This window comes from Thunnus thynnus, chromosome 7, assembly GCF_963924715.1.
Source record: "Thunnus thynnus chromosome 7, fThuThy2.1, whole genome shotgun sequence".
Taxonomy (NCBI): Eukaryota; Metazoa; Chordata; class Actinopteri; order Scombriformes; family Scombridae; genus Thunnus; species Thunnus thynnus.
The window spans coordinates 27,596,872-27,624,064 of record NC_089523.1 but is presented as its reverse complement, the minus strand read 5'-3'; the positions used below and the strand labels follow the sequence as shown (position 1 = coordinate 27,624,064).

The window sequence follows — 27,193 nt, the reverse complement described above, 5'->3', positions numbered from 1 at the left end:
CAGGTGTAGCTTTTTATATTCAGTTGTAGGTTTATATATTCCAAATTGTAAATGTAATATATACTAGTGCAGTTCAAAACATGCCAGGCTATCAGTATACACTACAATTTCACAATTTTCCCTAAATGCCAGACTAGATCGGGAGACTACGATTTTGAGCTGAGCTGAAGTTAATCAGATGAAATGCAGTATCTGTTCAAAACGTGCCTGAGACATCCTGTACTGTGCCCTGAATGTACATAACAAGTTCCCGTGTGTGAGGAACAGGAACAATTCATTCTCTATGATAGTTCTTATCTATTGTAGGTCAATAGTAGACTTATTGTGTGTGTGTGTGTGTGTGTGTGTGTATATATATATATATATATATATATATATATATGTATAGGAAATTTATGAAGAAAAACCACCACCAAATTCTTATAGCAAGTTCAAAAGTGATTTTCAAACAAACATCTTAAAATTGCTGAAGGACCCTGATCATGTTTGACAGATTGAGAAAAAACTAAAGACATATTAAATGTTAAATGCACTCTCAGCTCATTAATGAATCTAATAAATATGAATGACATGAAACCCCTATTTAGGGTGCAGTTTTTCCTTATGTAGGTTTTGAATTAGAGTAAAAAGCTGAGAATGTATGACAGTCCCTCTGTTCTTTAGAGCTATTGCTCAAATCTTAGACAGTATGGCTGTATTCAACAAGCTGTAGCATCCTTATTTTGCTCTCAGTGTGAGATGCATGTTGTAATTCTGTTCTCCTTTTTCTGCTCTTCTATGAGATGAACAACAAAAATCCTCATGCTCCCTTAAGTGCTGATTTGCTGCACTGCGTTGCATTTATTTCCCATGTTGAGCATTTTCCTTTGGTTTACATTTTCTTCAACAGCCTTTAAACACATACAATTACACATAATTTGTCTATGCCACAGAACTGAAACCAAATGGTTTAAAGTGTGTCTCTGTGTGGAGTGAGGCATATGCTGCTGCTGTTTTCTTAGGATTTAACAGTACAGTAACTCAGCTCTGTGGGTACCTTGTGTGCTGGCCTGTGAACTGAGGAATGTCCCGTTGACCCTGAAACAACAGTGTAAAATAAAGGCAGTCATTGTTCTCAGCGATATCCATGGTGGCTTGTTTAATGAAAGACTGAAGAGTATTTGGAACAGACAGTATTAAACCTCTGTGCCATCCACCCCACAGCTAAAATGAGCCTCAGTTAACCTGAGCCAGGATATCACTGTGTGAATATCACTTTTCACCTCAGTAATGCATATACTGTATACTCAAAGTCCAAATATTAAAGTCTGTGTAAAGGAAAATCAGAGATTTTTTTTTAAACACATTAAACATGTTAGAGAATAATTGCTGAAAACATGTGAAAAGACTGTGAGCTACTGTATGTAGCACTGAATTGTGGAGTTAGAGCGTTAAACTGTTCTGTTTCTGTTTTTCACCATTTCTGTGTTCAACATTTTTTGGTCGGGTCTGAAACGGTGGCTTGATGACGTAGAGGGGTTACTAGCATGACCCCTCCCCCAATATATAAACACTAGAGCGCACGTACTCATAGTTACTATTTTTACAACAGAAAGTTGTATAAACATAAAAAGACAACTGGGATTCACTTCGGATAATCCGCTGTTACTGGTGAAGGGGGCCATTTTCGGTCAACGTTAGCGCCCGAGGAGTTATTTTAAACCCGACTGAAGAGTCTGTTGATGGGTGGAGTTGCCAGCAGCTTCGGCTTCAGCACCGGCTGTCCCCAGCCGGAGGGAGAGCATTTCACCAAAAAGCATGCCGTGAAAGGCAGTTGCTCCAAGGGTGATGGCCACAATGAAGCCACCAAGGACTCTCCAGAAGAGAAGTGAGTAACGTTAAGTGCACTGAGCTCCATTGAAAAAAAGGCGATTTAACGTAACGTAATGATTGGTGATGGATCGCTTGTTAACTAGTCATTTAAGTTATTTATTGGGACCATGTACAGTGTTTAACATAAATGTTACTATTTGATTTACTGTACCAAAGTTAGCTTATAGCTAACTTTCATCTGCAGTCACGATTAAAACATATAACAGAACAATAACAAACAGTACAAAGCAAAAAACACACAGGACAAATAATACAAAAATACGAAGCTACACACAATAGCACATCACATACACCCACAATGACACATTTACATACACAATATGTGCTGAATTAAACAGTGGCTCCTAACATCGTTTATTTTTAAAATATCACCCATGTTGCTTGCCTTACACCTACAGACAAGGCTCTATTTGAAATTGTGTATTTTTATATGGGAGTTTAGTACAAGCATTGTTGACTCATTTTTAAACTTAATTTATATATTTATAATTTATATACTTACTTTTTTAATCATTCGATTTTGGCTGGGTGGTTAATTACACATTTTTCTGTGTTGTGACAAACTCTGAACATATATTTATTATTGCTTTACCCAGACTTTAAACCACAGACTGCTCATGTAACAATAATATATATATAGCCATGATTACAGTACTATTTTTTCTGGGATGCAGAATCTAAACTGAAAGTCAGTGTAATGTGATCCATTTCTTAACTGTGCGGTTGTTGTGATTTTAGGCTAATGGTTTCTTACTGTAGCAGCTTATTGAAGGGTTGAGCAAAGTGGTTTTTATCTATTTATCCGATCTTTATGTTGATCTAATTTGTGTCTGAATCTCACTTTATTTTCACTCATCTATTAAAAAATGAAAATCCAAGCAAAGAATAAAAACACCTTCTATCTTACAGGTTTCCTGCCAAAGCATTATTTCAACAAAGCAAAGCAACATTGACCTGGTGTGTTCCAGGTGTGTCTCCAGATCATATGTGTTGGTTGAGATAAACCTGGAGCACAAATATCATAGAAGCTGATGAATGTCACCGTTTTAAAATCCTGTTCATGCTGCATTGCAGAGATTCCTTTCCTTCCCGCTGCTCTCGCTGTCTTTATACTTTGTGCTTGTTATGTGTCACTTCAGTATGGTAGGGTCACAGATTCCTCTGATGGAAAGCATTTTTACTTCTGATGCAAACAGTCAGTCTGGAGACAGCTGTTTCTTGGAAAGTGTGGAGAGCAAAGGAGGTATTTAGGCAGTCACCAGAAGAGCTGTTTGCTGACATAATGTCGCTCGTCTTCGGTAAAGAGGAACTGGATCCGACAGAGCCGGGCGTGCAGAAGTACCTCTCAGAGACAAGATTTTTTTTTATGTTCCAATATATCAGTCTGAAGGTTCCCTATAAATATATTAATTAATACATGAAATATAGCACTTGAATATTTATGTTACTTCAGCTGACAAATTATCATGCTCACTCTGGATCCTCGGTAAACTCCACCTGCCAGCTTTACTAACTTCCTGACAGCTACCCGCATTTTTGACACATGTTTGACAGTTGGGTCGGTGTTGTAAATGTTTAGTCTCAGTGCATTGGGACCGCAGTGTCGGGACAGCTGTACTTTTTGCACCGGCTCTTCCACATCATCTGTTCCGCTCACACACCTGAGTGACAGCAAAGTCTCCTGTTTTGACGCACCGGTATCATGAGTAAATAAATATTAACGCTATTTTTAAATTACTCCAGCTTGTCATTTCACCCTGCAGAGTTCATACTTAATGTGAGGTGTTTCAAACGTTAACCTTTTCTGTTCTAACCATCAGATAACATAAATGTATGTTAAAAATGGTTATGATTATGGTTATCTCTTTCTAAGAAGATAGGAGACTAGCCTAAGACATCAGCTAATTCTAATTGATAATTAATAAATAATGAAAACATGTTTCCTGATGCTCTTAAGGGAAAACCAGTCGACAAACACAAAATTATAATTTTTAATATTTAATCATCTTAACACTCAAAACACTCCAATTTTGTGTTGCGAAATAATACAGATCACACATTTTAATACCATGGCTCTTCATTTGGAGAGAGTAGTTTAATGCTTAAGGATAAACATACATAAACAACAACTCTACAGCAGCCTTCAAAGTCTGGATTCAACAAGCAAAACAGTATATCACAGGCAACCAAACTGTACTTAACACAAACAACAGAAAATCCTCATGGGACCCACAAACTAGCTATACTGTCTCCATTTTCCGTGCCTGCTTCATATCCCTGCTTAACAGCTTACTCTCCGATGAAATGTGTAGGGCAAATGTGTCACATCTGATCTCACACTGTTCTGTGACTCTGTCTGCAGAAGGTTTGTTTTTTATTTCATAGCTCATAAAAGTTAGGGGAGGATGACTTTTCAGCTTGTTGCAGGTGCCAGTGCTGCACCAGATAAAGATTTAGCCCTGCAATGAGATTGTTACTCCCTGCCACGCACACACACACACACACACACAATCACGCACGCACACCTCCCCTCCAAAACAATCCGCAGACAGAAGTGCCTGAAATGCACTGTTATTGCACTCCCTCTTTTAATAAAGGTCATATCACACCGTCAGCATGAAATGGAACATTTTATTCTGTCATGATGATGAGGGCAATAATGTTTATTATGCATTTAACACATTAATTAGGTTGTGGGGGCTTTGCTTACACCTACTGTAATGAGTTAGGCTAATTCCGTTTGGTTGCTACTGCTGTCATTGTGGTTATTGGTGCGAGTGTTGCTGATATTTTTATTTGATGCTGCTGGCTACCATTAACTGGAATACAACTCAAGACAAAGAAGTGCAGATGTTGGGCACTCAGACAGCCTTTTTTCACAGAAGGAAAAGCACACCCATGTTATCCCACTCAGAAGCTCTACCGGCAGCACTTATTAACATTCCTCGGCTACATGTGGTAACGTTTCAGTGCTGGAATTCACGCTTAATAAATTGACACAGTTGTACATTCGGATCAGCTGCATTTCAGTCTCAAAGGCTTAAGTCGATCATTCACACACAACAGCTTAACTAAGGTAAGGACCTAACGGGAAAATGTAATCCTTCCAAGAACGCAGGCCTCTTTCAGGATGCATAGTTGAATCAATAAATTAATATTTATCACCCAGAGACCTCCTCGTGGTCTCAAGGTGGAGAGACAACCTTTGGCGAGATTATCCATCATTCATTTTAAACAGATGGAAAGAATTACATGACAAGAACTTTTACCCTTAAATCAAACTGGAAACTTCTCTTCTACTGTGCTGAAATCAATATTTTGTTAAACATCAGACTTGTACTTTAAGAAATTCTAGATTTGTCTCTGCTGAAGCGAAATGTTGTTGTTTTGTCCCCTCTTGACTGCTCAACACTTCATTTAGTCAATTTGCTTGTGCCCAACAGACACTAAACAAATCAATACTGGCCAAAAGCCCGCCTGAAGACGGTTGTCAATAATAATGCATAACATGTCTGTGCTGTACATAGAAAATAATAGGATATATTGAAATTATCATGCCTCATGTAAATTACCATTAGGCAATTCTTAATGTTTTTCTCTTCAGATCTAAAAATGTCAGTGCCTTGTTTTTGTCAGAGGTTTTTATGAAATTGTCATAGTTAGCAGATTTTAATTGGCAAGCACAGCCTGATAAAACATCCTCTTGTCAAAGCCCAGTTGCCTTTCTCCTGAACTCTTTTCTCTGCCTGGAGCCATGTTTGTTTGAATATCGTATGTGAAAGTGAAATTGCTAAAACCAAACAAATGTATGCTTTTTCATTTGAATGATAGTGCAACATGGTGACCAAGCAAGCTTTTATTACGCCTCCTCATATGGCAAAAATGGCAGAACTGGTGTGAATATATGTTATGTGTGCGTTTGTGGGTATTCATGTACAGAGAGATTCTGTTGATTTACAACAAAGAAACAGGGCTTTAGGTGTATTAAGTTGCCTTTTCATTGTGAGGACATTGTCACAACAGAACAGGCAAAAAGCCTATAAATGTTATTTACGACGCAGTTATAGACTTACATACTGCAACCAGTGAGACAGAGCAATTCACAGTTAAATGCTACAATGATTATAACCTACAGGCATATAAGAACAGAAGTACACAAACAGATTCCCAGGAATGGATGTGACATAGTCAACCTACAGCATGTATTCAGTATCCATCCAATAGATCTGAAACACAGTACTCTGCATGAATGTTTGCAGAATGTAAATTTGTCAAGAAATGTGTTCCAGCAGGGTTTTGTGAGCTTGTGAAGTAAACCTGATGAGTGAGTGCTATACTAACAAGAGCTGACCTGGGGGATGGTTACCTATAGGGTCTTCTCTGATTTATGCTTGTGTATGCACACTGTGAAGAGATATTGTCAGAATGATAACACACGAGTGTATGTGTTGGAAAAGTTGTGAAAAAAGGTGTAATATCTTTCAGGGTGTTTTATGGGTGTATAAATGAATGAAGCAGAGATGACTAATCGTGTTTCCAAACTATTTAGTGTAGATATTCTCATTTATATAAATTGTAGAGATATTTTTTGACAGGTGTCGAAGACAAATTGCAATTTGTACACTTTGTACTATTTAATTTGGTCAGCCCTTGGTGGTATTCTGATCTGTCTCTGGGAATTAACCTCAGAGCAACACTTTTGATCCGCTTGATATTTGGACTGGTAAAAGCAGGAGCAAGTGAAATACAGCACATTGACATTCCTCCCCCTATCCGGTAATGAAATTGCTTAGTGCTATTGCATCCTTTCAAGCATCACACTGTGCTCGCTCATGTGGATTTAATCCTGTTGAGAGAGGCTGTTGCTGAGGGCATTCGGCACAATGCCAGTTTGAAAGTAATCCATTGAGTATTAAATAAGTTGGCCTCTTGCAAGTATAAACATCTGAATTAGCTTATTGGAAATTAATAATCAAAAATTGATTTGAAATTTGAGCATTAAAATCTTGATATGCTGATTATAATTTCTTTTGTCTGTATTCTGAATTGGTTTGCATTTAATATGTGCCAGTTGGCACTACTTGTGCTGCACTGTTATTTCTTTAGAAATGGACAATAGGAAACAATTAGATTTGTGCTTATTCTATGTGTAAATGTGTAAATCAAAGCTTAACTCTGTGCTAAAATATCCAAATGTTGTTCTCAGAAAATTATTTACATAATCTGTCTGCCTGGTATGTTCACAGTCAGGTTGCAGACTCCAGTGATGTGCAGAATAAATTCAACTCTATAGAAATCCACAAAAGGACAAGATTTTTTTTTTCTTGCTTTCATTAAATTCTGAACATTAGAACATAATCTCAAAAGCTTATAGTGCTGTATATTTAATTGTCCTGTCCATTTAACTGAAAATGAAAAAAAAGCTAATGATATTAGGGATCAACATCTAAAGCACAGCAATACTGCAAGCTCGATTAGACTGAAAGCATGGGAGATAAGACAGAGGAAATGACATTATCACACTGGCGGAGTAGTATAATTCTCAATGTTGATACAGTAGATAACACGATCATTGGAGGATTATAACAGCTAGATTTGATGACCGTCAAATGTCCTCTACACCCCTAATGGAGTGTCACTTGTAACCAGATTTCCTTGGTTTATCTTAAAGATGTACAGACTTCCGTATGCTTTCCCATGATTTTAAACCCCATCTAGTAATTGACCATATCACAGGTTTGGAAGGGTTATGTATGTGAAGTGATTTTTGTATACATTCACTTTGATACTATGCAATTGTAAATAAATACTAAAGCTAATGCTAAGTATTTGTGCACTTGATGGCTTCCCAATTTGAGCATAATCTTGAGTTATTCCAATTGTTCTTCTTAATCATCTTTTTAAAAAATTCATTAGTATGTACAATGTATACCGTGTACATGTAAGTGTGTTGATGAAAGATTATAATGTTTGAAGACACTATTAAATGAAACATCAGTCCTACACTTTGTTTACTGACACAGAGTGAGAGCAGAAAGGCAGAAAGTTAAAAAAAACTGACAGCTAGCCTGTTAGCTTAACAGCAGCAGTTTTTTCATGCTAACAAAGTACAGGAAAATGTCATGATGGCTAGCTACGAGGTAGCTTTATTAAAGTGCGCCTCACTAAAGTTGCTGGGATAATATTCCCAGAGAATTCAACAACGTCACTATGTCCAGAAAAACAGTTGCCCGATGAGACAAAGACCTGTTAGCTAACTTAAAACAGCCAGTGTCAGGCAAAGCTAGTGCATTTGATTTTTACTCGATTGCATGTGTGCATGTGACAAGAGCACAGATGCACAGCCCAGCAGTTAATTTTTTTGCAGGGAGTTGACTATAACTTTTGCATCACCGATGGGGCTGCCTGATCTTAGAACTCTGAAGGGCACCGCAAATGGGTAAGGACATTTTTGAAGCTGTATCTACTGCGATGGATGACATGAAACTGCTGTGGGACAAGCTGTGTGAAGTTACAACAGATCGGGCTCCAGCAATGACAGGCAAGCGGGATGGGATGGCGTCTGTGGTGTGAAGGAAGGTTCACGACAATGAAGTTGAGGCTATTAAAATGCACTGTATTATCCACCAAGAGGCACTCAGTGCCGAGGCAGTCCAGCTCAGTGATGTGATGAACGTTGTGGTGAAAACTATCAACTTAATTTGAGCACAAGCGCTCAATCACAGGGAATTCTAGGCTTTCCTATTTGAAGTTAATGCTGAATATAAAGACGTAATCCAGGACTCAGATGTGTGATGGCTCGGTCACAGCGGTGGTTTTATTTCCTGAGATGTGAAATTGACCAGTTTGTGAGGGAGAAAGACCTCCTCATGAACTGAGTGACCCTCTATGGTTGGCAGACCTGGCTTTTGTAGTTGATCTGACAAGCCAAGTAAACACACTGAACAAGAGCCCGCAAGGCAAAGATCAGCTCATGCCTCAACTTTACACACACCTGAAAGCTTTCCGTGTGAAGTTCCATCTCTTCGAGACACAACTACAAAACTTCAATGTGGAACACTTCCCCACACTGTTGGAACTTAAGGCTGTCTTCTCCAATGCCAGCCTTTCTACTAAAGAGGTGAAATATGTGTCAGTGATCACATCTCCTCTGACAGAATTCACTTAGCGCTTCCAAGACTTTGCTGACATTGAGAAAGACATCAAGCTCTTCACAACCCCCTCCTCCATTGATGCAGCAGAAGTCGATGAGAGTATGCAATTGGAGGTTACTGAGATCCAATTCGACGATTCTCTGAAGAGTCGACATCAGCCTCTCTCCCCCTACCAGAGTTCTGTCTGAGTTTGGAAAAGGCCAGGTTTCTTCTCATGAGGTGCCACACGAGCAAATCTTTTCTCTGATGACTGGACAAAAGCCAACTGAGAACCAAGTTGACCGACAGCCATCTGTGCGATGTTCTTTGCATCTCAACAACAAGGCTTGTTCCTGTACGTGCCAGCTATTCTTCAGTCCAAGGCGCAACATTACTGCTCCCATTGAGTGAACTGCTGTTCCCATCATTGGTGAGTTAAAAATGTATGACGCAGTTAGTATTTGATGTGTTGACAACCTCAGTTAATTAATAAATGTATTCAATAAAATGTAGTAAAACAATATCTAACAAACAGTTACCAATTTGATGTGCTAATAAGCCCATTTACTTTATTTACATAGGCTACATAACCAGCTTATCCTGTAATACAGTTTACTTACCCCTCCCTTTCTGTTTAAACATGGTTTTTCTACATTGTTTACAATTACATTACTGAACTCATGGACCACCTGCAATACCATCATGAAACATACACCCACACATACACACACTCTGTTTCTATCATTGTGAATATTAGAACTTCTGTAACGATATATATTCTGTCTTTTTTTTGCCCCTTCAGCATCCTAAAAGACTTATTCTCAAGAATTACCTGATGGACCAGTCTGAATACTTGCAAGAAAGAGACGCTCAGGGCTGCTGGAGAGTTGTGAAGGAATTTTGGAGACTGCCTTGTCCCTTCCTTGATCTTTTCTCCTGCTCTTATTTTTTACCCAGCCTTTTATTTTGCCCTGTTTTTTGAACACCTTTTATACTGAATTTTGGTGATATTATCACCGCTTTAACCTCTTGGCACAGAAACCAATAATTGACCATTTCTGCATGTTCTGACTCTTTTAACTTTAATAGCCTGTCTACAGATTTACACACTGCATTATAATCATTAAGGTGAACACTTGGGCCATGAACTGTATTCCCTGAGAGTTGTGGAGGAATGTTGGAGACTGCCTTGATCGTTTCTCCTGTTCTTATTTTGCACCTAGTTTTTTATTTTGCACTGCTTATTGAATGAGAGTTTTAAAGAGTTTTCTTGTATTCATTTAAATTAAATTTAAGATACAGAAATGCCTACTGTAATATGTGAGGACATCGGTAAACTACTGTAATGTCAACAGTTAAACTCTTCAGTAGTGTGGTACAGTTATTTTGATAGAAAATGAATTTTGAATGGCACAGGGGTTACTGTTCTGCTCTAAAAACACAGTTTTTCTTTAAGTGTAACCAGTTGAAAATAGCTGCGCTTAATATCGTTTGGTCCATGACTCCTTATGTTTTTCTCTATGTGACCCGCAACCAAAAAAGTCACACCTGCTGCAGAGAAAGAGTGTCAAACCAATGTGTCACTGAAGACCCACAGTCTTCAGATATTTCTTCCTGTTAACACTTTTACCTGTAGTGCTGTTACTAATGGGTGTTTATAGATTATTTTTTCCATCAGTCCAATGATTCTGTTAGATATATTTTTTGGGGGGGGGCATTTTTGCCTTTTGCAACAAGGGTAAGAGTTGAGTTGCAGTTATGTAGCAAGCACTGTAACCATTCAGCTACCGGGGTGCTCCAGTCCAGTGATTATTTTGATGTGAAACTAAGCAAGCCAGATAATTTTTTGCATCTGAGAAGCTTTACTCAGCTAATTTTTGGTATGTGTACCAGATTAATGACAATTATTAAAATTAAACTAATCAGTTAATCATTTCAGCATGATTTACTTGCTTTTGCAGTGTAAAATGTATGCAGTTTATACAGTGCAATGACAGAAAAATGTAGTGTCCATGGCATGTATAAAATCATGTATATAACCTTAAACTGTATAAGATCATAATTTCAAATGTGAAAAGCCTGTCTATAGTTCAAGGACTACAGTGTAACTGAATAACATTATTACAACAAAGCTACAAATTTACACTACAAGCTTGCAACATCCCACAGCAGTGCACATATAAAAAGAGAAGTAAAGATTGCGGGCTCAGAGAGATTGTGTTTCTTTTGAAGTCACTCGTTCTGGTTGGGTGATGGAGCTGACAGGGTTATTTTGGGACAATGAAAATGCGGCGTGATTAATGGTTCAAAACAAAAACTCTATCCCAAGACGATGTGTGTTCAGAGGACTGTGGCTGAGGAGCTGATAGTCCATCTCAGCCGACACCTCTAAATTAGTGCTGGTATCATAAATGTATTATAGAGCTCAGCCCTTAGTTTATCACATACACTCACCACACAGAATAACACCTTAAATCAACCTAAGAGCCATGTCATTTGTGACAGTGCCTCCCATAGTTTCGACCCCACCGGTCTGATGTCATCTGATCTCGGTGGATGAAAGCCCATCTACGGGAAATTCAGAAGCACCTTAATGGCACCTTTCCGAAACACTCACCTGCAAGGATTGAGCGTAGACTGTAATTGGCACGATATATCTCACCTTATCTGTTTCTGTCTGGAATGAGGAGGTAGAGGCTCCAGGTGAGACCTTTTACTGCGGCCATGACGCAGGAGAGGTCACTGATATGTGGAGACATACCTCAAAAAATTTAAATGCATTGCAGACTGTAGCTGTAAAGCTCCCTCATCTACCATGCTGTGTCATATTTCAGCAAGGTTTGACAATGCTGGTGCTTCACAGCTCACATAAAAAGGCTCCATTTTCTTCTATCTAGCAGGGCCATTGTTGAGTGCTCTATCTCTTATGTCTGCTGTAGTCATTTTGGGTATCTCATAGTAAAGCATTGTTCATTGTCACTGGCTTAAGAGATATTAATGAATATGATTGCTCTATCCTCCACTTGTGTTTGGACTCATTGTATCTGTATTTGACTTAAACTGGATAATTCTCAGTGCTATAATTTCCTGTGTGTCATACACTTTGAGGCACATTTGTAAAGCAAGAGCATTGTAATACAACTGAATGACTACTAAATTAAAGGTTTTTGTGACATTTTCCCTTCTAATAGTCATTATAAATTATTCAGAAGGTAACAGTCAGATCACATCGGTCATTTTGACATCTGTCTCTGTATTTTTCTTTATTTTTCCGTTTCAGATTCAGAATGCAGATGATGTTTTGATTACTCCCTTGGAAAAATTTCGGAAGGAGCAAATCGGTGCTGCGAAGGTAAGAGACCACCTACATGCACAATTAGCAACTGAACAATAGAGGATATCTCATGTGTACTGACACCCTTCGCCTCTTCTCCTCACCCCCTTCATCTCCGCTACAGTATGGAAATCACTAATTAAAGGTAAAAGGTGACACTGCTAAGAGAAGAAGCTCTCTCAGACTGATTGGAGGTATAAAAGAGGATGTCAGTTTTCAAGTTTGGTATTATAATATATTAAAACTTTGAGTTGAAAATATCAGTTCTAAAGTGGCTAGTTTAGTTTATATAGTTAAAGATGGCATATTGGACTAAACAAGTATATGTCTTTGTCAGACAAATAGAGATTGATGTTATTGTCAAAAATAATTGACAATATGTACAGATCACATATTAGGTGTGAAAAAAAAAGTGCAAAGACCTTGTCACAGGTTTCGGTCTCGCAGTCTGCATGCTGTTCTTCCTTCAAAGATATTTCTGCATGATCAAACAGCAAGGTGTTTTTTTTTAACGCATTTATTACCTGATTACTATAAATTTACAATATCCAATATATTGTATTCACCATTTTTGTAATCAGATTACTGTAGTCTTGTAACATGTAATGCATTCCTCTCCAACCTATTGGACGTAGAGGATTGATAACAGTGGGGGTTCTGCCGAGTGTTGCTTGAAGGCATCCTGGTTCCACAGTGATATGTTGTTGAAACTGAAGTTGACTGCAAAGACTAGTGTGGGTTTGTTGCTACAAGCCATACTTTCATTCCCAGCCAACGCAAAGGCATAAAATGAAAGTACTGCAGCTTGTTTGTGGTCATTCCCTTGGTGAGATCACACATGAACAAGCTGGTAGAACTTGAGCCTTCACACATATATCCCGCTGAGTTTCAGAGTCTATTTCTAACTCCTCACTGGACTCTTTGAATCATTTGCACATCTTTACATAGCTCTAACCCCTGTGAGGGACATTGCAGCCTCAAAGTCAGACTCTCATCTTGATATATTTTACATGACTTGAAAGCCACTGGTGTGAAAAAAGTTGTCATTTTACTGTATTTCATTGGCATGCTCACAAGCCAACCTGCAGTGTGAGGGAACTATTTCTCTTCGTAGTGCTGAAGTGTGACCATCAATCACTCTCCTCCTTTACTCGCCAGACTAAATAACCATTGTCGCTTCATGTCTTGGCCATCACATGTATCTACCGTAATGACATAGCACATTTTGCTTCCATCTCTTTCTCTCACTCTCCCCCTATCATAGTTCTCAGTGTTATTGCACCGACTCTCCATGTTTATAAAATGGTTTCTTAAAAGCCACAGCCCCCGTCACTCCCACTACCTCTTATTTCCTCCGACCACTTCCTCCTAATGGCTCTCTCCTACTATAGCCCTTCCCCCGCTAAACATTAGTCCAACTAGAGTGAGATAAAAGGCAGACATCACGAGTGGCTGAACAACTTTCCACTGTTCCGAGAATCTGGAGAGATCTGCGGGCTGTCTGACCCTTCCAGTTCCTGCGCTTCATGTCTGAGAACGTCAGATGGACAAACGGGGAGCTCTTGCCTTATTTGGGTATTCTGCGAGTAATCCCGCTGAGGTTACGTACCAGTGTATCAGCTTCTTAGGCACAAGCACAACACTTCCATGGCCATAACACACTAGCAGATTGACTGCAGCACTACAGGACATATTAGGCACAGTCTGCTTCACACAAGGCTAAACCAAATGTTTTGGAATAAAACCCATCAAACTTAACACGTCAAGAAAGCCATGAGGACTCAAACAATCGTGTATTTTGACTGGAACATGGAGCTACCATATGTACTGGCTGCCAAACCAAGATGTAGAACTGAAATTATGTTGCACTTCTTTTTTTCAGTTTCAGATACATTATTTTGAGCTAAAAGTTGTTTATCTCCCAGGCAAAGAGCAATAATTTCAGAAGTGAAATAATGACTGTTCTGGTTTCAGTGTTTATATGTATTGTGTTGTTGTGTCAACACAGTCAGCTCTTCTGTGCATCCACTAAATTGCTAACTGATCTCCTACAACGTGGACCTCAACCTTAGGTCTGAACCCTCACATAGACTTGCTGTTCTAAAGGTTACATGTATGATTTTTTTTCACCAGCTGAGATCTATTGGAGGTAATCTGCCTTAAGGTGGGTCTACACAATTTGTGTGTATGTGTGTGATTTTTTTAAAGCCTTGAAATTTAAACAGACCCCAGGGACACTTTTTCAAGACAACACCAGGGGGTGTCTAACTCGTGGGTGGCATTCCTGCTCTCTGAAATTTTGAAAATATCATATTCCCTTCAAGGGTCTTCAACATTAGGGGCACCGTAGGGGTCCCCCCACTAGCTGAGTGTGAAAAATTAGTGCAAACAGACCCAGATGGGAGTCAGATGGCCATCGATAATTTGAGCTGTCCTCATCCTACAGAGGGTGCGCAGACATCAGATGATTCTTGGCTAGCTAGGGTCTCCAGAGGCGGAAGTGACATTTGCATTCATGCTATGAAATCCCAAAATATGCTAACCAGGACGCTGTGGAGTGCAGAGATCCGGTTAAAAGTGGTTTGGGGATATGCTCGCCAGCTGTGGGCTGTCCTAAAACTTTTCAATCATACAAATATGTGTATTTTTATAGTCTTTTATAGTCTTATGCACATGACTATAAGCCTTTTGTTCTACATATCTGTCTTGAATTATATTGCAAAAAAAAAACACTGGGAAATTGGGGGTTGGGTAAAAGAAATTTTTAATCAGCTGTAGTGGAGGCAAATTATGATGATATGATCATATTGTGTTATCGTTATTGTGTGCTAGTGGTGTGCACTGATATCTTCCACAGAGTCAGTCTTAGTGGTACCAGCAGATTACGCCTGAAGGAAGAAATATTCAAATCCCACTCATAGTGGCTTTAGTCAAGTATTTTTAGTCGATCAACAAATTATTTGAGCACTAAACCAGTCACTGTTTATGCATCAGTGGCTCTGATCATGGTTGCCCACTGCACAACACAGCATACTTATTACAGCTTCACTGAAATCCGGCCACTTTAAACATCAGATGATCAAGGGTGGAAGCAATGTCCTGGATATGTGCAAATTGTGTTGGGTAAACAACTTTGCAGATTTTCAGTTACTATATTTTCGATTAATAAATAAGACCAAAAAAAAAAAAAAAAGGCAAAACATTTCACCTAATAACAGTGAGATGACAGCACTGCAGACACAACAAAATGCATAAATAATGTAATGCAAATTAAATATATTTCTTTCCATTATTTTCATGTCTGTCCCATCATTTTCCACTGTGCCCTACCCAGTAAAGCAGAAACACCATTAAAACAATCTTTCAGAAAGTAATTACATTTTCTCCTGATCACTAGAATTTCATGAGAGAGTCAAAGTAGACCTTAAGAGGTCAGTCTTCACCTGTTTGAAGGCAACACTGTATATATCAGCTTCTTGCTTTTTGCAGAAGCGATATGTATTAAATTACATTATATACAAACAATAACATCATATCATCCAGAAATGAATTAAAGGTAAAGGGCCTGAAAGTATGGCAGGTCAGACTTATTGTTATCATGTATTATTTTGAAATGAATGCATAATAATTAATGCAAAAGTGGTGTAAGTCAATACCTACTGTTATAGCTGTTAACATCTTTTCACATAATAGTCAAAACTAACAATTAGTTCTTAAAGACAACAAATCTCACTGTTAAGTAATTCAGGTATTCATGGCAGCTCTTAACCAGAGAATTCATAGTTTTTTGGGTTTTTTTATATTTGCATACATTTTGACAGCATCTGCTATACACTGGATGAACTGACACGATGGCTTGTTGTCTTACTGTATCCAGTGTTCACTGTTCTCTGGAGCTGAAAGTGACACTGAACACAGGACTCATAGCATGTCATTCCCTTTCTGTGATGACCTCCTGTCAGACTTCACCGTCTTGGGGTTTAATAAAGCAGAATTGTCTTAATAATAATCTTTAACAATAAACAGAGGACTGGCCAGCAAAGTTCACAAACTAATCCTTGCAAAGTTGGATGCAGTAACCATATAATAACCATATAAAAGTGCTGACACTGAATAACTTCCTGCTACCTTGACCCTAATTAAGGTGGTCTGAGGGAGCCTTTATTATCAGCTACACTGACAGATGACACAGTCCAAAACAAATAATAATCAGATACATCTTGACAAGGAGTTCCTAACTTTCAGACGATTCAAGTTCACTTTTCTCACTCATTATCTCTCAGGTTAGGAAGTTACAGCGAGGTTTAAGTTGATCCTGACAGGGAAATGCCTAAGGGATCCCTACAGGATATGGTATAGACCTGTATTTATGCTGGGCTTGTCAAAAGACTTTTTCCAGACCATAATAATAAAGAACCTTTTGAAGATTAATCTTATGAAGATACCAGCTTTCTTCCTTGCAGCTTTGCTCACATCTCAAGTATTAGTATGAGATCAGATACGAAGGAAATATCCCTGTTGTGCAGACATGAGAGAATGTACACTACACCGAACTTGTTCTCTGTTCGCTAGAAAAGTGTGTATATGTGGTGCATTTATACTTTCATTTTTATTACTTTAAATTTAATACATCAGTGTCAGATGCACTAACTAATACTGATATTTTTTAAACTAAATCTCTGTAGTCTGCCTCACCCACACTAAATACAGCCTATTTAGAAGTTTCATATCTTCAGAAGCAGATGTTTGTAATTACTTAGTGTTAATTGGCCAACTTCTTGCAGTCAGTAATGTCTCCCCAGGAAGTGGGATTTCAGGTAAAGAGGGAGACATTTTCGGCTTTGCTGCAAAGTAACTGAACTCAAGCTGAAGCCTGGTGTTCTGTCTGCCTCCCTTGTGGGAGAGAGACCAGCTCATGTGTGGTGGGGCATCAGAATAACCCAGCCATTGCTATTTAATCGCCATTCTGGACCTCTGCTCCAATTAGCTGTCTCTAATGAGCTCATAGCGATAGGTTGCAGAGTTCTCCCTTTCATGTCACTGCTCAGAGAATCCATTTAAAATGAACGTGTGGTGAAACATGCTGTATGTGATGCCTTGCAAGCCATTGATGTTTGTATTATTCCAGGGTGTCGGACAGAAGTGTAGTGTGATAGTGTGTGATATCTGGGGTTCTTTCCTCTATATACACACACAGACACATTCGACCTCCTTTGCCACTTACATCTGTTACCATGGTGATGAGAGGTTCAGAAATGATGGCCCTGAGGCTCGTTAGGGCCAGTGTCAAAACTGGCAATGTAGGGCTAGCGTCCAAATATTACTCCTGCCGTCTTCGTGCCTGCTCTCGACGTCCTTTCAATAGCAAACTGACAACACCTGATGACCAGGTGAAAAGCTGCCAGCAGTTTTTCCTCTGCACTTTCCTCCCTATGACATTATAATAGCAATCAGCATACTCACCCATATTACAGCTGGCATCAAAGCGCTCTTAACGGCAACGTGAGACTTGCCAGTTCAAAAATTCCACTACACAATCTGAATCAGAATATTCTCTTCCTGCATCTGATTTATTCATGAGGGCGAACAAAGCAATCAGATGAGGAAATCTCCCAAGTGGTATGTTCATGTGTGTTTTGTGTACCACAGAGTGTTGGGAAGTGCTTTGGCGTTATCCATTCCCAGCCAGCTGATTACTCTGGGGCGCTGGCATTAATGTGTGTCAGAAACTTCCAACTTATGTGAGCTTTAGGCAATATATCTATCCACATCTATGTCCTCTGCCACCATGTGTTGGGCTTCAAAGCCTTTTGCCTGCACTGCTCCCCCGTTCTGTAGGAGAGTCTTTGCAATTTAAATCGCTCATATTCCACTCTGATTGCACAAACATATCCAGAGGGGGAGAAGTGTGCGCTTAGCACATGGACAAACCAACACCTGGTGTTCTGCTAGGGTATCATTACAGCAGCACCAGTTTATACACGTCCTGTCTGGATCAAAACAAAGCAGGACACTTTGGGTGACTTAATCAGGCTGGCTCTGCCTCACAGATTCACTGCGGCTGTGAGTCACTCCCCACTCTTTGTAAGTGTGAAAGAGTTAGTCCAGACGTACGGAGGAGTGTTTTCTTTTTTTTTTTGTGAGGAGTTTTCTGGCACGCTCACACCAGTCAGCAGTGCTGGGAGATTCCTGCTGTGACTGCGGGGCTCATATAAACCTAAAGCTCTTAATTTGATGTGATCCCCAGTGTGTGTGTATGTGTACATGTGTCTGCACAGTGTGAGTAGTTATTTTCCCCAGTTGTATGCTTCAGTTGTGTGTGTGTGTGCTCACCAACTAATGTCATGTCAATAGCACTCACAATGGCAGACAGTCAGCTCCCTTTTTATTCTCTAATAAAAAAACACTTGATCCTTAAGGGAAATTTATTTCCTGTCTATGTGATATCATATTTAATCATATGTTTATTTTGCTTTCCACCTGTTTATTTTCTCTTTATTTCTGAATAGCAGGCATATAAGCAATTGATTTCTCTCCCCCTCTTGAAAAGATCATTCCTGGGCCAGACATGACAAGAAAGATGGAAATAAGATGCCACTACATGAAATTATCTATTGATTTTTGTGCTCTACTTGTAATAGTTATGTAGGAGGGTTACAGTGTCTTGTGGTGAATTTCTCCAGTGTTTAACTGCTATGGGGGTTGCTGAGGCAGAACACTGTTCTAGGTCATATCAGTAGCTAGTAGATTAGACTTGCTGAATTTCAGGGCCATGGGAATGAAAACAAACAAGCTGGATCTGGTTACAGTGGCCATTTCCTCACACTTTCCCCGTCCCCTCTATTCTGTTCTTGACTAGCCCCTTTATGAATGTTTGCTTAGCAAGATGGGCAGTAAGTGGGCAAAGCTTGGTTTAGAGGTCAGACTTGCAGATGAGACACTTGAATTCCCTCACACAGACAGGTTCTCTCTGCTTGGGCAAGGATTGATTAAAGCCAATGAAGTGGATCTTTTTTTTTTTGGGGAGGGGGGTGTTGAAATGTAGTAGTAGTCCATATGCTATGTAGATGGGCATCTGGCATGAAGAGCCCATTTCCTGTTACTTTCTCAGAGTCTTGTGGGACGCGCTGTCTGAGTCTCGGGACTGGTAACTATAGAGCTTGACTTGTCTTTGCAGGTGGATAACAAGGAAGGAAAATGCAAACAGCATCCAGCCGGTCCTGTCTGTGACAGTGCCAAATCCATTACGCTATTGATGATTTGCAGTGTTATGAACTTGTGTCCCCAGCTCACCATGAGAATAATAACGTATATTTCTTAGAAGCCCTTTTGATATTGCACAGCCCGTTATTGACCATGTCCACATTGTCTTCTCATCATTACGCAGTCATATGCCACTTTTATGACCTGTAATAATCTATTGACAGGAATTTTAAATGGCATGTGGAAAGTGGCATGTGAAAATGTAGTTAGACTTCCACCTAGTGGCAGTCACACCACACACCCCGAGATACGGGAACACATCTCACATTTTTAGTAATGTTAAAGCCTTTTATGTGTCTTGTGAACCATTTTAGGAAGGGAAGAAGAAATTCGATAAGGAAACAGAGAAATACTATTCCACGCTTGAGAGACACCTCAACTTGTCATCCAAAAAGAAGGAAGCATATCTGCAGGAGGTAAAACCAAAACAAATTTTCTGAACTCCAACAGGTTTTTGAATAATGCTGTTCTATGGTCAGCTTTGTTTCGCCCTAAAAATAAACTTTGTTTGTTCATTACCTATCTAAGCACACACTGTTTCCAGGTGGTGATGTAAGCATTAACTCTCTGTCCACACAGCGCTCTCTCGGGTTGACCCTTCTTTGTTATGGCACTAACCCTGGTTTGTTTGTTCATTCCTAGGCTGACACGCAGATTGATAAGGAGAGACAACTCTTTTATGATGCATCCCTTGAGTATGTTTTCAAGATACAAGAAGTGCAAGAAAAGAAGAAATTTGAGTTTGTTGAGCCGGTAAGAGAAAGTATCAGTTTTACGTATTTTTTTGTGTTCAGTTTGTGCTGAATACATTAGACAAAGGATTAGTTGAGTGGCATATAATCAAAATAGTAGGGAATATTTGTAGTTTAATGGAAGTGCTGATGGAAGTGGCTTTTTAAATGTCTGTCATATCGTCCCCTGAGTGAAGACAGACGCAATTATACATCTCTCACAGGTATATACAGTATTTTCTCGTGTATATTCCAAACATTTGTCATCTTCATCACAAATTCTCTGTAATACAGTCGATCCATTTGGGCAAGCTAGTGGGTAAAATTAGATCAAGTGGTTGCTGTCAAACAAAACAAGACAAAGTGCAAGTGTAAATCAAAGGCTCTATAAAAGCCCCTACCTTACAGATTTGTGGAGTCAATTCTAACACCTTTAGTGAAAAAGTTACCAGGAAACATTAACTTCTCTGGGTGTTAAATGTCTGGGAATGTGAAATGGGAGCAAAGTGGCTGTTTTAAAAGCCCCCACTCCCATTTGTTTACATCTACTGGCAGTTCATCCAGAAACCAGGCCAGAAATGTAAATCTCTCCAGGCCCCAGGTAGTGCTGGGGAAAATGACAAGGCTCAACCTTGCCTGTGATGAATCTGGGCACAGATAAGATGGTTCATCCTTGAACATTTGATATACCAAGCTCTCATCCTAGAAATCAAATCAGTGGTTGTGTCTGAGGATTTGACTGAGAGCAGCTCTATGTTTGCAGGATCCACTATGCTACAGATGAGATCTTTTTTTTTTTCTTCCAGCAGTACTGCCAGTGCTTTTTCCACACTGGTCAAGGATATTTCTGTGTTATACAAAAAACAAGATCAATATCTGTCAACAAAAAAGAACCACAAACTTTTCGTCCATCATTGTTTGTGCAATATTCGATGCATCAGTTTGAAAATAATTAATTTCATCAGATTTGCTAATTAATTTTTCTGCAATACAGTCCTGTTTAATAAGAAGTTAATTAGTTTTAACTGACAATGCAATATGTACATTGTAATTATAGATTTACTCCAAAAGTGGATATCCACAGAGTTTGACATTTACACTGATAATATGATTGATAGCACAGAATTAAAGTAAATTATGTACTTTTCAGATGGCAGCAATATAATTAAATCCATAGTTTAAAAAAACACTCAATAGACTAGATTCCCCATGTTTTAGAGATATCAAAGGGTTATTATGTGATTATAATAATGATTATTGTTTCTCTTGTACAAAATGGCCATTTCATGTTGCAATGTGTTTTTAAAATGTGCTCTCCAATGTGAATTAGTAACACACTGTAGCTCTATAGTGTTTATTAAGCCTGTAATCACTCTTAAACGATGTTCTTCTCCAGCTCCTGGCCTTTCTTCAGGGTTTGTTTACATTCTACCATGAAGGATACGAGCTGGCTCATGAATTTGAGCCGTACAAACAGCAGCTCCAGTTCAACCTACAGAACGTAAGTCTCAACACCTTAGGGGTTGTACACAAAGCCAACCAGCCACGTAATCAGATTCTGCAGCTTATCACACCCTAATATAACAAGCAGAGTTTTCACAAATGGATAGCGATGTGATAAAAAGAGATTCTTTGCTGCGCAGAGGATCGATATTTTCAGAGTGTTGTGTTTCAGACAAGTTACTGCAGGATGTTTAAGGGCACCGTGTCAAAAAAAAAAAAGAGTTAGAGTTGGAAGTAAAACTACAGCTGCAGCCATGCGCCCTCCTTCCATCACTATGACCTCACCAATTGCAGTCTGAGGGCCCAAATTTCTTTCTGGTCCAACATGTCAGCACCATTGACCTGTCAATTTCCACTCTGTAACCCTCTCTCCACGTCCTCAGATGCAGAGAGCTCTAATAGATGGAGAAGGTGAGGCTGTCTCACCATCTCTCTAGTTGGGGATATAAGACAGCCTCATTCTGACCTTTTTGACTGGGGAAAAGAGGATTCCTGGGATGTATTAACAGCTGAGTCTCTGTTGTAATTTGGGATTTCTTGAAGAAAAAGTTTCCAATATAAATTTAATGTATTTGAATTAGATGCTCTGTCTGCATTTCCAAATGGTTTGCCAGTGTGCTAGTCATTCTCTCCCCCAAGTGGTCTCATGTAGCTGCACAAATATGATTTATTTGTCAGTTTTGTGATGTTTTTCCTTTATTTTTTTAAACGTCTCAATCTGCTCCCTGATGCAGGCAATGCAGTTATACTCAAATCCTGCATTTTTCACACAGACACGAAACAACTTTGTGAGCACCAAGCAGGAAGTGGAGAAGCTGATGAAGAGGATAAGGTCTGCAGATCAGGACTATAAACCCCCAGGCCAGTGGACGATGGAAGGCTTCCTGTACGTCCAGGAGAAACGTGAGTATTTCTAGCTGGGCTCCCAGCCAGCCAGGCCCTCACATGCCATCTCCCCTCCCCCTGCCTCACTTATAAGTGCATGGTTTTACATCCATCACCATAAACATGTCTTGAGTTCTCCCAGAACTCTGCAGAGGAGATCCTCTCGCATAGAGCTCATACTTCATCCTGTTTACCAATTCACTTTGATGTGCTCTCAAACAAGGAAGGGGGATACCACAAATTGTAGATTTTTATCAGCAGCAATAAACAACTTTTGATTTATCACACTTTAATTGCAAATTGATTTTCAGAAGTCTTTCCAAGAGCCTGTGGTACAGAGAAAAATATTTTGGCTCAACTACCATTTTCTTCTTTATTTATCTGTCCTAGGTCCTCTGGGATGCACATGGACACGGCACTACTGCACATACGAGAAAGGCAGCAAGACCTTTACCATGAGCAACACTGAAACTAAGTCGGCTGGGAAACAGGTAGTTTCATATGTTTTAGTGTATTTTAGTTTAGTTTAGTCTGTGTGTGTGTGTGTGTGTGTGTGTGTGTGTGTGTGTGTGTGTGAAACAAAGAAACCCTTTGAGACTCATAACAATGTCTCAACCCAGAGGGGGAAAAAGTCAAAATGATAGAAGTGTAAATTTGGTAAACCAAACAAAAGACTTGTTAACTCAAGGCAGAAAAAAACTGTTCAAAGATGAAAAAATCCACCAGTAAGAAGAAACTGGAAGACAAGGAATGAAATAACCTTTAAACAGGAAGTTATGGTGTCTTGTTTTTTACATGATTAACTGAACAGTTTTACCTCATTTATAAGCTTTGACACTAACAAATGAGAGGAAACCACATGAGATTATCAACATATTATTTCATACTTTATGTACTTGTCTAATATATTTAGTATGTTATTTTGTGTTTATATTTTATTACATTATAGTGTATGCTAAGGTTTTTTTTCTCATTTTCTCGTATTGAGCTATTTTATTTTATTTTGTTATTTGTTGTGTTGATTTTTCTATAGATATAAATTTCTCTCTTCTAGTGTTAATATGTATATTTACTGTGTATTTACTGTTCCTTTGCAATACCTGGATAACCTGCTGCTATAACACTAGAATTTCCCAATTTGTGATCAATAAAGGACATCCATCTATGTATCTACATGTATCTATTATCTATCTGTCTATCTATCTGTCTATCTACCTATTTTTTCATCCATCCATCCATCCATCCATCCGTCCATCCTACCACCACCGACTGCCACCATCCCATAAGTTATTGCATGTACTAATTAGATGATCATATTACTGTTTTTAGATATTTAAAAAAACATTTGCAAGGACAGAATTTAAATGAGTGCATTTCTTTCTTTTTTCATTTCAATTTATATTTATTCATGCATCGTGTGTTTATTTTTAGAATGGTCTTGTCCTGAACCAGCCAGAGATGTTCAAGCTCAAATCCTGCATTCGGAGGAAAACAGACTCCATCGACAAGCGTTTCTGCTTTGATATCGAAGTGGTGGAGAGGTCTGTGACTGTCTCAATCATCTATATGTTCCCGAACATGTGTTACTGTAACACTTACATGGACTGAAAACATATACAAAACATAATATTTATTACTATTACCACCCTCTCTAGAATGTGGTTCGATGTCACATTTGTTTTCATGAGAACTATCGTAATGTGTTGTTTTGTATATTTATTTAGACATTTATCAGCTATTTTGTTATTTCATAAGTAGTTAGGATAGTATATTTGAAGAATACACTGTCCTAATTAGGAAAAATGTTACACATCACAAAATACAACATCCACAAATCAGCATGCTGCAATTTGTTCTACTTGATCTTGATATATGCAAATAATAATAGATACTATGGAATTACCTTAGAAATTTTACATTTTGAAGATTATGTGGCATTTTAACATATAACTGTAGTACTTCCAGGTTTAACAGAATATTTAAACGACTAACATATTTAAAGACAGATGAATTGCATGTGGGATGTTTTGTTCTCATGCATTTTGTGTTTTATCGAACCCAATTGATCCTGACAATTAACCCAGATTGTCATGGGAGTACACAGCACTTGAACATGCAAGAGTTGTTCAGGTTTGATTAACATCTTCAAAGACACCCTGTTTACCAGTGTTAGATGTTTTCAGCTCTGTTTGTGTCCTGCATGTTCCTCAAGTCCTCTCCCTCCCAACCTCTTGTTTGTTGTATGTCCACAACATCGATATTTTCTCTATTTTTTTGAACCCATTCCGTCTTTTCTCTGTGTTCATGTCAATGTAGAAATGACATCTATCGTGGAACTCTTTTCAGACCACTTCAGTTTTTCTGTAAAGTCCGGTATGTGAACTGACCAGTCCTGCCCTTTCAGAGCAGTTGCATGTGCTGCATGTGTGCTGCTAATTATAACATTCACTCAATCTCAAATTCAGACCTTCTAATGAAATACTTTTGCCTTCTTACCACTTCACAAAATCAGACATCACTTGGTCAATATGGGCTAAAGGATACAGACATATTACTTTTTCCTACTTGTCTGCAATTACTCAAACAATACAATGATTCATATCATTCTGAGAATCAATTGATCACTTTGCCTCTTTTTAGAAGTTGAAAATCCACTAGCTGTATGGGAACATTCATAATGGATTTGTATTCAATGTTTCACTGGGGAACAGAATGAGGGATTGGCCAAAGATCAAACACCGTCAACTTGACTGCCCACTGATTAACATTGGCTCAATTGATCAAGTTGTAAGTTATGAGAGCTTGATATCAACTCATTATTGCATGTGTATTTCATTATATAGAGTTAGCTCATCACTGTGCATTATTGTTGCACAGCACCAGCAGGGCCAGCACTGTTCACCCTCTGTGAGTGTTGCTGAGCATGGACAATAACTGCAGTTTATTTGCAGGACAACTCATTTATCATAAACGACGATGCCCCAAGGTGCTTGTTCCAACCACAAGGACAATGTGGGCCAAGCCCCAGTCAGCTTCAAGCTCATCCATTCATCCTCATTATAATAAACATGCTGTTACACCTATAGCCCAGCCAGAATCAGGCCAACCATCTCAAAACCGCATTTCTAGGGTTGGTTCATCCAAATCATAAGAGGGGTATCTTGCCAAGCAAATAGTTTTATTTTGATCGCCCAGATCTCGAGATATCTCTCTCCACCGCAGTGTGGATATAAATTAATAGATTTTCATTTGTGGTGCTCAAAGCAACGATAAAATGCCATTTTAAAAATTCAACAGCTACAATATCTTTCTAGGAAGTGTGTACCAATTTCTCTGGATAATCTACAGACCCACTATTGACAGTTTTCATTGGTACTTTGGTAGGAAGTACTTTGTTACCAATGAAAACTATGTGTTCTGTGGATTAGAGTAACATTGTCATGTTGTAAGCATCCCAAACAAAAATTCAATTCACCTACATTGTTTTAAGTTGGAGGCATGAATAACAGAGACAGATATCTCAAAACCTGGACAAATGAATGCAAAACTATATGCATGGCTGGGTACCACCTGAAGTACAGTTTTGTACAGTAACATGGTTGAAACAACCCCTTCATTGCAAGACATGCAACTCTACATGGCTCTGCGCTAGTACTAACCATCACTACTGGATGGGGTTTAGTTTTCATTTGCCAGTATTATCATATAATGTGTCATCAGATCACTACCAACTAAAGCAGCGCTGCGTATCAAGTGCAGATAATACACCATTTTCAAGCTATTTAGCACAGAGTGGGGCGAGACATGAGACACAAGAAATGCTGTGCTGTAGAACACAGAGGAGACAAAGGTGTTTGCATGTTGGGTGCAATAAATGAATCACTCTAATATTAAGCACATGTAGCATTTAATTGGGAGTGGAATGTGAAGCACAGAGCCAACCCAGGGCACAGTTTGAAGTCAAGCATTTGCACATGAGCTATTTTAGTCACACTAGTCCTTTTATAGTGGTCTCAGCCAGTGTAAACATGGTCTGTCCAGGGGCCCCTAGACAATGAGATCAGACTAAGACCAGCTTTTCTCTGAAATCTTTCCAGGCATGGCGTTATGACACTGCAGGCACTGTCAGAGTCCAACAGAAGATTGTGGCTAGAGGCCATGGATGGCAAGGAGCCGGTGAGAACCTCTTCCTGTTTGTCTTTGAAATATTCATTTTACACTGGCTCCTGTTCGGCTAGGATGTTTTTTGGATTTTTTTTGTTGTTGGTTTGACAAGAAAACAATACCAAAACTGAACTATTTGTCACTGGCACCCTCTTCTGGTAGGTTCAGGTTAGGTCCAGCAACATCTTTTTAAGAAACCATGACCTCACCATCCACTTGTTCTAATAATAGACTGCCCACTTCAACCATAGAAGCACTGGTGGGAAAAACTGGGACATGACTCTCTTCTTTCAGGGATTTTGTTTAAT

At 39.0% G+C, this 27,193-nt stretch overlaps 1 protein-coding gene across 2 annotated transcripts in view; it reads left to right on the top strand.

Annotated features, from left to right (window-relative positions):
- Nucleotides 1-27,193, top strand: part of LOC137186384 (rho GTPase-activating protein 42) — a 61,410-nt gene that overhangs the window by 25,493 nt on the left and 8,724 nt on the right. The window contains exons 4-12 of one of the 2 annotated variants that reach the window (XM_067595274.1): nucleotides 12,286-12,357; nucleotides 19,917-20,018; nucleotides 20,245-20,355; nucleotides 21,730-21,834; nucleotides 22,610-22,739; nucleotides 23,112-23,212; nucleotides 24,153-24,262; nucleotides 25,038-25,094; nucleotides 26,819-26,897. In XM_067595274.1, coding sequence (XP_067451375.1) covers nucleotides 12,286-12,357; nucleotides 19,917-20,018; nucleotides 20,245-20,355; nucleotides 21,730-21,834; nucleotides 22,610-22,739; nucleotides 23,112-23,212; nucleotides 24,153-24,262; nucleotides 25,038-25,094; nucleotides 26,819-26,897 — 867 coding nt within the window. The remainder of the gene's footprint in view (nucleotides 1-12,285; nucleotides 12,358-19,916; nucleotides 20,019-20,244; nucleotides 20,356-21,729; nucleotides 21,835-22,609; nucleotides 22,740-23,111; nucleotides 23,213-24,152; nucleotides 24,263-25,037; nucleotides 25,095-26,818; nucleotides 26,898-27,193) is intronic. The other variant, XM_067595275.1, reaches the window with a different exon arrangement.